The sequence below is a fragment of the Perna viridis genome, chromosome 1 (assembly GCF_037379345.1).
Source record: "Perna viridis isolate PV_CMFRI_1.1 ecotype Kerala chromosome 1, ASM3737934v1, whole genome shotgun sequence".
Taxonomy (NCBI): Eukaryota; Metazoa; Mollusca; class Bivalvia; order Mytilida; family Mytilidae; genus Perna; species Perna viridis.
In genome coordinates, this window is record NC_142445.1 from 1,811,328 (window position 1) to 1,824,658 (window position 13,331).

Sequence of the window (13,331 nt, forward strand, 5' to 3'; positions counted from 1 at the left end):
CCATTATCAATAAACTTTAAACATAGTCCTCTCTGGTTTTGCTTTATCAGAGGCTATGCAAGGTTCTAAATGGCAAAAATTCAGTGGTCATCTTCACTGACACCATAATTGCTAATGTTTTAAATTACAAGTTTTTAACCTCAATTTCATTAAGACATGATCCTCTTTTCACAGTACATCACTTTATAGATATATAGCATGCACAGCTGGGATCAACATAGAACAATGATTCAAGGATGCAGATACATATATCAAATCAAGTCTAAAGGTCCATCCACAATATGTGACGTCTGCATTGAGGCAAACATTCCAGACCACTCGGCTAACTAGATGATGTAACTGCATAACGCTTTAGATAGGACAACCTCCATATAGATGAGACAGGGAGGCGGAGTATCCCAAAGTTATAGAAATGACGTCTGGAAATATTCAGCAAATTGGTCCCAATATCTGATGATGTTGCTTGAGTTATTCTCGTAAAGAATAAAAATATAAAAGATGGTAAATCCTTCAGCTTTACATACAGATATAATGATGATCTATTGTTCATACTCTTCTTGTGGTAAATGGTTACCTTCAATATACCCACCAGAGTCCGAGATAAAGCTTTTAAGGATATTACAAAAACAACTTGTTCGGCACATTTTTTTTACCTGAAGCTCAAATTTGGCAACATTGGTCATCTCTGCACTAAGATTTATGATAAAAGAGACGACTTTAATTTTCCTTACCAGTACAGCAATATACCTTCATCTCCTGCATATGGTTTTCATATTTCACAATTGATTCGCTACACTAGAGCAAGTACTAACTACAAATGTACTCTGATTTCCCTGAACGCCATGAATATCTGCGTTACAGACTCACGAATCAGGGGTATGAGGACATGCGTCTCAAAAGGTCTCTTTCCAAATTCTTTTTTAAATATCAGTCCTTGGTTGAAAAATACTCAGTTTCTTCTAAAATAATGGGTAATGATTGCTTTTTTGTAAATTGTTCTTTTTGATGATGTGACCGCTGTTTTACCGATTATTATTTTGGATACGATACGAAGATAATCAGTAAAACGATAGACAAAATCAATATAAATAAAAGTGAAATAAAAGGACCAACTTTATGGAACGTCTAAACGGTCTGATGAGATACACATTTGTTTATGTGTTGTCAATTTTATATTGCTTGCTGTGGTTTTATAATTACATGAGGTCATTTTGTATTTACGTTATGTAGGAACATCTTTACGTTCTGCCATTTCGTCTTTACGTTCTGTCATTTCATCTTTACATTCTGTAGATCTAATTTTGTCTTTACGTTCTGTCGTTTTATGATTACGTTATTTCAACATGTATTTACGTATGTGGATTTATCTTTACGTGCAGTGGTTTTCTTATAACGTGAGGTCGTTTCATCTTTACGTTATGTCGATCTCTAAATATTTTATGTGCATTTTCTTTTCTTTACGTGGAGTGATTTCTACTTTACGTGATATGGGCAAAAAAATTCATGATGACGTCTGGCCCCGGAACTTTTCGATAGTGTAAACTTCAAATCAGTCCGTAAAAGGCAAAATAGATGTCACAACGCCGATTAGAAAAATGCAGAACGAAATACACTTGGGTAGTCTATCCAGTCACCGTAGAGTATTTATTCTATAGTAAAAAATAGCTTATTTGTTATTTACGTTCAATATTATCACAATTGATACACCTGGAACTCTGTTGATGACTTGTGGCGATTTTCGTAGTCAGAATATATTTTTTTAATTTCCAAAAACATGGAAATTTCAACTCCCGCGAAAATTTGCATCAAGTGCGTGGCTAAGTTTAATTTTCTACATTAATAAACCACCAAAACTAATTTTCAAGAAAGAATTTTCAAAAAATGTTAAAAATATTACCCCTACCCATAGAAAACTGGTCTCAGTATCAAACATAATTCTCATTCACAGCATACCGACACTGTGAAACTCATATTTTAGGCATTCATGATTAAGATAATGATTTACTCAACATATCTGTTCAATTCAGGCGTTGAATTTCTTTTTTAGGATTGCATTTACTATAAAATCAAGAAAAGGGGAATTTACAGAATTTCTTTATCACCCGTTATTATCTTTCTTCAGAATATCGTAGTTTAAACAAGTGTTTGTGTGATACATTGCATGTATATAGTGCCTAAGCTTTCAAATGAGACCAGGTGATTAATAATTTAACTTATCCAAGTCAAATAAGGTGAGAAATTAACATCCTTACCCATGAAAAAAAATACCTCAACATGAACCAAAATGTTAGTTTTAAGTTCATTAACTGTATACAATAGGCATGCTGGGTGCTATTGTTTTCATCATTGATATATCCAACATCACTGCTCATTTCATGAGCATATTCTTTTAGTTTCGAGGCGACAATAATGTGTTTTCGTAAAAAGAGGAATTTTCAGAATTCATAACTCTTCCATTTCACTTTTAATTGGCATATTTTTTTTTAAAATACCGTACTTCAAAAGAGCTTTTGTGAATAAATACTAATATACAGTTTAGTAGCTGTCTTGTGAGCCCAAGTTATAAATATTTGAACTTTTCCAAGTCAAGTTAGTGCAAGAAGTACGCCCTACCCTTGAAAAAAAAATTCTTCAACATGAACGAAAATGTTATATTTGGCATATAATCGATGTTAGAAAGACATGCTTAATTATTGACGTATTCAACATAGCTACTCATTTCAGGGCCGTATTGTTTCCAGTTTCAATGTGAAAATATTGTGTTTTTCATAGTAAAGAGAGGATTTTTTTAAATTTCATATTTTCTTTCATTTTAAAACCTGTTGTGTGCAATTTTGTACGTACCGTACTTCATACATGCCTTTGCATATCTAAACATATTTATTTAGCATCTTAGCTTTCTAATAAGCAAAGGCGATGGGCCGTATTAAGGTATTTTTATCATGGGTAGGGGCAATTTTTGCACTAACTTGACTTGGAAAAGTTCAAGTGCTTAAATATCTTGGGCTCATTACAAAGCTACTACGCTATATAGTTGTATTTCAATATACAAAAGCTCTTATGAATTACGGTATTTGAAAAAAAATACACCAATTAACGGTGAAATGGAAGAAAAATGAAATTCCGAAATTTTCCCTTTTATTAAAAAATACATTATTGTCGCCTACGCTTCTGAAATTAGCAAATATGTTGGATGCATCGATAATGAAAGCAATCGCCCGCAACATACCCAGTGTACGTCGTTTATATGTTAAAAATTAACATTTTGGTTCATGTTGAGGTATTTTTCCATGGGTAGGGGTGGTAATTTTTGCACCAACTTTACTTCGAAAAGTTCGAATATGAATTACCTGGCCGATTTGAAAGCTTAGACACTATACAAATCTACTGTATCACACAAAAACATGTTTAAACTACGGTTTTCTGAAAAAAAGATAATAATGGGTGATATAGAAGAAATTCTGAAATTCTGTAAATTCCACTTTTTACGATTTTATAGTAATTGTAACCCTATAAAAAATCACACGCCTGAATAGTTCAGATATTTAGGGTAAATTATGTAATTATCTTTTAAATTATGAAAGCCTAAAATATGAGTTTCGTAGTGTCGGTATGCTGTGAATGAGAATTATGTTTAATACTGAGATCAGTTTTCTCTGGGAAGGGGTTAAATTTTTAAACATCTAAAAAAAATCTTTTTTTGAAAATCAGTTAATGGTGGTTTATTAATTCAGGAAATTTAATTTCTATCGATGATTCAAAATTGGAGACTTTTTAGTCGAGTAATATCTTGTAGAGTCGAAGTTAATCGACTTTTTACAGGAAAATTGAAATTCCCATTTTTTGCATTTTTTATTTTTATTATTATTATTAGTAATAGTATTTTCTTTGGTTTATAAATTCTGACTACGAAAATCACCACAAGCCACGAACAGAATCCAAGAAGTATCAGTTGTGTATATCCAGAACATAAATAACAAATACTAATAAGCCAATTTTTACTGAAGAATAAATAATCTAAGGGTTTTGACATTGAAAAATATGTCAATTTAAGCGATTTCTATGAGACAGAGTTCCATTGTATTCATTTTGATACAAAACCCAATTGTTACCGCAACTTTCTTGGTATTATTGTAAAGCTGAGACATTTGGCAGCATATTGATACATACATATATGAAATTACTTCGTTTTGCAGAAAAAAAGAAGTTAGAAGTATAAAAAACGTAAACAAGATGCTCCAAGGACCCTAAAGAGCTAACCTAGTTATTTTTTTCAAGGACAACAACTCTAACAGGGAGCTGTCCAACGATTTTGACTCAATGAACACTTTGGTAGGACTTATCAGAAGGATCCTTTTATCAATTGAAAGTTTCATTCTATCTATTATAGTTTCAAGATATTGGCTGAAAATTGCTAAAACATATTTTTTTCGTCTGTCAAGGACTTTAGCAAGAAGTCATTCATCAATTTTGATCCCCACAAACATTTATAGGTCGTATCATAAGGATCATTTCAATAATTTAAAGTTTTATTCTATCATAGTTTTCAAGATATTGGCTAAAATCTGTAAAAAATAATCATTTTTCACCTATCAAGTGCAATAACTCTTACAAGGAGACGTCTGACAACTTTTTCTCCCTGGAGACTTTAGTAAGCCTTATAATAAGGATCATTTCAGCAATAAAAAAATGGCAAAACCTAACGGTTTTGGAGATATATGCAAAAACTATTGTTTACCCCTATGTTCCATTTTTTTATAACGGCGGCCAAGTTTTTCAACAAATCAAAACTCCCCACATCAGTTCTATGCAAGATACCACAAGGAACATTCATACCAAATTTGGTTACAATTGGTCAAGTAGTGTCAGAGGAGAAAATTTTGGAAAGAAATAATTTAAACATTAAAATTACAAAAAACATCGAAAAATGGCAATAACTCCATCATGGCTTAACAGATTACAACGAAAATTTGACCGCAGATAGATCTAAACATGCAAAATACTTTTAGCCTGTCAAAATATGACTAAATCTAACGGTTATGGAGATCTATGCGAAAAAATACGGTGTGACCCCTATGTTCTATTAATGGTAACGGCGGCCATGTTTTTCGACGAAACAAAAATCCCCATTTCATTTCTATGTAGGATACCACAAGAAACATTCATACCAAGTTTGATTCTAATTGGTTAAGAAGTTTCAGAGGAGAAGAGTTTTGTATAATTGTTAACGACGACGGCGGCGACGGACGCCAAGTGATGGCAATAGTTCACATGGTCTTGGAACAGGTGAGCTAAAAAATGATTTTTGCCTCGACGAGGTAAAGAAAGATAATAACGGGTGATAAAGAAATTCTGTAAATTCCCTTTTCTTGATTTTATAGTAAATGCAATCCTAAAAAAGAAATTCAACGCCTGAATTGAACAGATATGTTGAGTAAATCATTATCTTAATTATGAATGCCTAAAATATGAGTTTCACAGTGTCGGTATGCTGTGAATGAGAATTATGTTTGATACTGAGACCAGTTTCCTAGGGGTAGGGGTAATATTTTTAACCTTTTTTTTTAAATTCTTCCTTCTTCTTTATTGATGTAGAAAATTAAATTTAGTCACGCAATAACTTGTAGAGTCGAATTTATGCAAAATTTCGCGGGAGTCGAAATTTCCATGTTTTTGGAATAAAAAAATATATATTCTGACTACGAGAATCGCCACGAGTCCCAGGTGTTTCATTTGTGATAATATTGAACGTAAATAACAAATAAGCTATTTTTTATTATAGAAAAATAATCTAGGGTGACTGGATAGACTACCCAAGTGTATTTCGTTCTGCATTTTTCTAATCGGCGTTGTGACCAGAATATCAATTTCTAATATTCAAAAATAGTTTTTTGATATTAGAAATTAAATTGAATTTTGAATATTAAAAAAATGATTTTTTAATATTAAAAAAGTGTTTTGTGATATAAGAAATCCAATTTGTAATATTAGAAAATGAATTTGTAATATTAAAAAATCATTTTTTGATATTAGAAAATGCTCATTTTTGTCCACTTTGGCTTGCCATACAAAACGTCATAATGTAAAGATGTTCTTACATATTGTAAATACAAAATTACCACATGCAATTATAAAACCACAGCAAGTAATATAAAATTGACAACACATAAACAGACAGTTTAGGCGTTCCATAAACTTTAGTTCCATTTGTTGGAGTAACTTTTGGATAAATAAAGCTTTCAATATAGGAAAGATTGGAAAGACCAGCAAGTAGAAGTAAACAATCGGTGCCAATCAGGATGTCTACTATCTGTTGTCAGATACACCAATCCAGAAAACTAAAAATTGCTGTCAATCAAAAAAATCAACACAGTGATGATTTCATTATCTGTATATTGGTTGTCGGAATCAATATATTTTTAAACTAAGTTCCTTTCCTCGAGGCATATGACATGGTGCAATACATCTAAACCTATCCAGTTTCTCGTCCTTTGTATTATAGCAAAGTCAAATTAGATATTTTTAAGAGAGAAAGAGGGAGGGAGAGATTTTGATCAAAGATTCTCTGTAAGGTCTTCTGGATTTCTGTAGGGAAACGGTTTTCTCTGAAATCAAATTTAAATTAGTTACATGAGAGGTCGAAAATTCAAAACGATTCAGTATAGCGCATGTTTGATTAGACATTTAATCAAAAAGGCAAACCGCAACCTCACCGTTCCGAGATGTTAATATGAATACACTGCTGTTCGGTTTGAATCGAATAACCCAAGGTTCAAACATAACCCCAAAGTCATAATCCGTTTCAGTTCGCCGTTAGGTGACAATTGATGTATACTATTTGGACTGCTACTTGCGATATAAATATTGCCAAAAGAGTCGGTGTCAACAGAAAAAGCGCTTCCTAAGTTTGTATTTTTGTAGATAAATGATTTCTGCCCTACTGATTTACAGGTGGACTCTCTTTTTCCACCGACACTCACGTAACCGTTCTGTCCGGTAGAACGGATAAAATGTAATGAACAACTTGATGCTTCCTTTTTTAACAAATATCCGGTATTAGAATCAATCCAACTTATACATCCTAAATACGCACACACAAAACTTCCACTGTTGAAACTTAATCCATATATTGGCTCCATGCTATTTATGCAAGAAATTTGTTGCAGTGGATTTGTTATAATGATATGTATTTCCTTAGAGTTTGTTGCAACAGCGAATGCTTGGTCATCAATACGTGTTATATCGCTTGCATACGATGAAATCGAAAGAGAATCTTTTATTAATCCTGTAAAGTCACAAACGATAATTTGACATTGGCGATAAGCAACGAAAATAATGTCTTCATCAAGAAAAATACCACTGACTCGATTGGAACTTACTGAAAACTTTTGAAGAAGCAACACCCTCCCATCATTCAATTTTGACATGCGGGCATAACTTTGCCGTTTTACTATTTGGCAAGAAACATCATTTAGCTTTGAATTGAAAAGTTCTATTTGTTTGTTTTCTGTCAAATCTCTTCTGTATGAAGACAGCTCGTTTTGAGTACTTGGCAGTATTTGATTCATTCTCTCAATTTCGACCAAAATATGTTTTTCAGAGCCATATACTGCAGCTAATTCGATCCATTTTTTCCATGTGGTAATTTTATGAAAGACATTGGATAATTTCAATATTTTACTTTTTATGACACAAGCAATCGGTTCCTTTGAATCAACAACAACATTGATATAACTTTGAGCAGCCATGTTTATGTCTCTTATTAGTGATTCTTTTTGTTGATTGATTTGATCGACTAAAGTAGAGGCGTCGTGTTCTACTTTCTCAGAACTTTCTGTATACAGTTGGAACAGATTTGCTACTTCTTCACTTGTTTCTTCCAATGTCCTCTGTAGTGTTACGGCTGTGTCAGATTTCTTAATACCCATCGCTACACTTTCTATTGGAACAACGTCTTCACATTTTCTGTGAGTCGTTGTTGCGCAGATAGTACAACATGGCTTCGAATGGTCTTTACAGTACACACAAAAGAGTCGACATTATGTCAGTATGTTCACCTATTTCGTGAATATCATTGAGTTTATGAGTCGATGTCATTTTAAACGATTTGTGTGAAAGTACACATGATCCGCAGTACGATTCTTTACAGTCACAACAGACAACAGTCGCCCTTTGTTGTGGTGCTTTTTTATATGCACAAGCATCACATGCTTTATTAGGATTGCTTAAAGCTTGTCGTTCCAGAAGAGAAATAAGAAATTGATTTTTCGGAAGAAGATCCGACCAGGTTTCAGGGAATTCGGATGTGATATCCACGTAATGTTGACAAAGAGGACACTCAAATCCATTCTTCTTTTCTATTTCCACAGCGGAAAGAATATAATCAGAAAGACATTTTTCACAGAATGAATGAAGGCAGGGTAATGTTTTCGGGACCTTAAATGTCCCGTAACATATAGAACACGACAAAAACTCTTGGTATTTTTCCACAGAAGACTGAGCGGTCACCATTTAAAAACTTTTTACTTCCTTGTGCAGCTACTTGCTGTATAGATATGTTTTAATTCCATAGTTACATCATTTTCAGCTCTTGATATTTTTCCACTGAAGACTGAGCAGTCGGCGTTTATTTTTTTACTTCCTTGTGCAGCTACTTGCTGTATAAATATGTTTTAAATCCATAAAATCCATAGTTACATCAGGGAAGAAATATCATTCAGTTAGTCACCAAGACAGATTTGTGTGTTATAGTACCTCAATACAACATACTGACGTGAAAAAAAATCCTGATTTTGAAATTCCCGTCCCATTTTTTATTTTTGTCAATTTTTCAGGGGCGGGAGGGGATAAAATTTACTAATTAAGTTTATTTGATCTTTTCAAGAACAAACATATCTGATTGAACTGGATCTTTACTTTCATATGGCCTCCCTTGATATTTATATAATATTTTCCAATTATTGTTTATAAGTTGACTGGCAAAACAAAATCTGTCATGTGCCTGAAAATTTTTTATAATTCATTTGCTGTTGAAAAAATTAAATAATTTTAAGAAGAGCAGAAAAAATATTTATTAACATTGAAAATCCCAGCCCCCCTTTCAGTATAAAAATGGTTGGTGCCTTAAAGATAACAGTTTAATGCCCCATCTCAATTTAATTTGCTGACACAAATGAAATAAAATGAAATAAACAGAATGCAATAAAATTACGAAATGAGCGACAACATATTAGTGAAAACAAGGTTGAACAGACTTTACTTTTACCTATTGAAACCGATTTGAGCAGACTCTACCTTTCAGAATCCTTGCTCCCTTGATTAATCTTCAAGGATTTCATCGCGGTACTGGTGTATATTGTTTACAATCAGTATAATCCATTTCAATAAAAACGAATTTAACAATGTTATATATCAAAATATTTAAAATAGAACTGCTCAAATAAATTCTTAAAAACTTATGAAATTATTCATTATAAAATCGAACATAATTCCTTGTAATCAGTATCAAAAACTCTTAAGATAATGGATAGAGAAGAAACAAAAACAAGAGAAAAGCTAAGTAATCTAAAGCTTAGAGCTTAGAAAAGTGACAATGAGAACCCGTGTTCTTCCTCTTGGTTTTTAGTGTCACCTTTCGAGTTACTGATTTCAGGACAACAATGTTAAACGGATAATAATATTTTTGTTTTGAAAAATAGACTATGTATGAACCTCTACATTGATGAATCATATCGATTGGTTAGTTCATGTTGGCGGCTGTAAAATTTTTGAAACATATATATATACCTATCAGTTCTGCTTTGAAAGTACACCAAGGCCATATGTTGAATTTGCCATTTAGCAGAAAGTGAAGGACTTCGTTAAATGCCATTCTTTCTTCATTTGAAGTAGGACTGTTATGAAGGTTGGCCTAATTGGGAATAATGAAATGGGTCGGCGAGTAGAGATGCATAGGTTTCTTTCGTTGGAATGTCGATCATTTATGGAAGTATTTTTAAAACATTTTTGTGAAGGTATGTTATTTAAATGTCTGAAATCAACTACATGTATATCCACCGTTATGGTTTAATCCTTCTTTTCTGTCGAAACTTTCTTTGGTGCCAATAACAAGGAATTATATTCACTTATTGTAATGTGACTGTGTAATTCAGTTTTAGTCTTTTAGTGCATTGCACTCAACAGGAAGAAAACTATAAAGATTTTGGAAGATTATGCATATCTAATAAACGTGTGTTGAGAATTCCACAGTGCCACACATAGACGACGTACATTATGTACCGCGCTTTATTGTAACCATGTAAGTCATAAGCGCTTGACGGAACTTTACGTTTATTTTCCAAAATACAATGTTGATCTGAATAAACGTTTTCCTTCGCGTTCTTGCCTTTACCTATACCACTACACGCTATTGGTGCCGTGACCAGGATACAAATGATGGAAAGCTGTACGAGCGGGCATAAAAGAGAAGGAGATGTTACGAGACTCCTTGGAAATTTTGACGATATTCGACATACCACGGAGCCGACCGGGGCGGATGCTGTTGAGATCTCAACCCTATTAGAAGCTACTAAACAGAAACAAGGAATTCTTGCAGACCTCAACGAGAAGATTTTGGAACAGACAAAAGAAGAAGAAATAGCAGACGAAATACAAAACTCAGATGAGTATAAGTACAACTTGGACTTTAAAATTCAAAAAATTTAAAATTTAGCAGACGCAAGTCAAAACGCATGAAGAAATTTACTCACAAGTCAACCCGCTCATGAACCTACTCCTTTGAATCTAAATGTCAAAATCTATATGCATAAAAGTGCACAAGCTAGTGTAGCACTTCACAAATCCACCCATGCAAGTTCCAAATCTTCAGTCTACGTCAACGTACAGTGCATGCAGTGACTTTCACAAACTTCCAAAATTGAAGTTACCTATATTTGAAGGAGACATATTAGACTTACAGTCTTTCTGGGATTCCTACGAAACCTCTGTCTACACAAATCCCTCATTGAGCGACGTTCAGAAATTTAACTACCTAAGTCTCTACCTTGCAATGGGGCATTACAAACCATTGTTGGGTTTTCGGTGACCAATACAAATTACGCTAAAGCAATTTTACTGTTACAAGAGAGATACGGACGGGTTCATAAGATCATACAAACCTTCATGCAGGCCTTACTCGATATTCCTGCGCCGATATATTCCTTAGTTAGCCTCCATAATTACTACGATAAGACCGAAACATATGTACGTGACCTAGAATCTCTTGGACAGACTGATGAAACTTACGACTCATTACTAGTTCCTGTTATTTTGAACAAATTACCCATAGAAATCCGTGAGCATTTAGTAAGAGAACATAAATCCATCTTAATGAGTTACGTAGGGCACTACTGAGTGAATTAAATATCATAAAAGCCGAAAAAGGTCGAAAGCCTACACGCCATAGCTGCAGTTTTGACGAACACGAAAACCCGTCCAAAGTCAAATTTCAGTAGAAATGATAAGTCCGGATCAATGTCGAATCGCAATACTAAGTCATGTCTATTTTGCCCTGAAACTGGCCACTTCGCCGTTAACAGTACCAAAGCCACCTCCCCTGAAGATCGTATGATAGTTAAAAGGATAGATTATGTTTCAACTGCCTTTGCCATTACAGAGTAGCGGATTGTAAATCGTCAAGTAATTGTAAAGTGTAACAAGCGCCACCACACAAGTTTATGCATTGATAAGACAAATTGCAAGTCTGAGGAATCAAATAAACCTTGCACAGACGAGAAAAGTAATATCATTTTACATTCATTTTTAAGACACAAAACTTCAATAGCACTGTTGAAAACTGCAATCGCTAACATGCACTCAGAGAAGTAAAAGAGTAATCAAGGGAATCAAGGTTATAGCGGTAATCAAAAGAATGTAATCCAGGGACAAAGACCCGACATGGAAAACAGACATACACAACAAAGAGCATACAGTAACTAAAATCATACATACAAAGTAACAAAAGCAAATGAGCAATTCGGACTCCACTAAAAACTGGGAGCATGTAAACTACAGAAGCCAATATTTTGTTCGATGAAAGGGCACAGTGGTCATTCATTACAGAATCACTTGTCGAAAAGTTACAGCTTTGTTCAACCGGAAACGAGGTGGTCCATATCAACGGATTTGGAGAAGAAAACAGACAAAATAAACACTTGAGATCAGCAAATATCAAACAAGAAACACCTGAGGGAGAAATAATCCCACTCAATGTACTTGTAATACCAGAAATTGCAGTACCAAAACAGACCCATGTAAACTCTGTCACTGCATTGAAATATAAACACAGATTGATATTAGCGCATCCAGTGACTAGCGATGGTAGGTTTGAAATAAACTTACTAACAGGGGCTGACTATTATTGGAACATCGTCGGAGACCGTATTATCAGAAGCAAAAGTTCAATTGCAGTTGAATCAAAGACTGGTTATCTTTTGTCTGGTCCCACAACATCAAACAAACAAACACATGGTACAAGTTCAATGCTGAATGTTTTGGTATCTCACAAGGTAGAAGAATGCAATTTAGAAAAGTTCTGGGAAATCGAAACCATTGGAGTCGAGACAAAGAAAACAAATACAGAACATGACGACTTCCTTGTAGAGTACGGAAATTCCATAGCCTACCATGACAACCGTTACCATGCTAAATTACCATGGAAAACCGACCACCCTCCATTACCGGGAAATAAAACAATTGCTATGAAAAGAACTAGGAACGTAGTTAGGCGTTTGAGTAAAGAATCACAGTTGCTACACAAGTACATCGAAGAACAGGAGAAGCGAGGTTTTATTGAAAAAGTGAGAACCGATAATTGCTACAAAATGTACCACCGACATTGAATGGCATAAAAGCAGTTTTGATGAGATTTAGTTTTAACAAGTACTTGGTAAGTACAGATATAGAGAATGCATTTCTAAACATTGGACTGGAGAAAGAGGATAGGGATGTGACAAGGTTCTTCTGGCCTAGTAATCCAACAGACCCTAACAGTGACTTAACAATTTACAAGTTCAAGTCTGTACTATTCGGTGTCACATGTTCACCTTTTATACTTAGCGCTCTACTATTAAAACATATGAAAGACAATGTGAAATCACAGAAAAATTGACAAATGATTTGTATGTCGACAATATCCTATCAAGTTTCAAATCTGAAGAAGAATTATCAAACTACTATACAACTGCTCGGCAGTTATTTTCGGACGGTTCATTCAACCTACGCTCATAGGCTTCAAATAGAAAAGTACTACAAAACCTAGCTACCGTGGAAAATGTATTAGATAATGATCGTCC

General features: G+C 33.9%; 1 protein-coding gene and 1 pseudogene across 1 annotated transcript; one reads left to right on the forward strand and one right to left on the reverse strand.

Annotated features, from left to right (window-relative positions):
* Window positions 1-5,751: 5,751 nt before the first annotated feature.
* Window positions 5,752-8,061, reverse strand: LOC148626805 (uncharacterized; annotated as a pseudogene).
* Window positions 8,062-10,434: 2,373 nt separating this feature from the next.
* On the forward strand, window positions 10,435-12,878 carry LOC148626806 (uncharacterized). The gene is made up of 3 exons (XM_088564630.1): window positions 10,435-10,664; window positions 11,654-11,676; window positions 12,100-12,878. The coding sequence occupies exons 1-3, from the start codon at window positions 10,435-10,437 to the stop codon at window positions 12,876-12,878; spliced, it is 1,032 nt and encodes a 343-aa protein (XP_088420756.1).
* The last annotated feature ends 453 nt before the right edge of the window (window positions 12,879-13,331 follow it).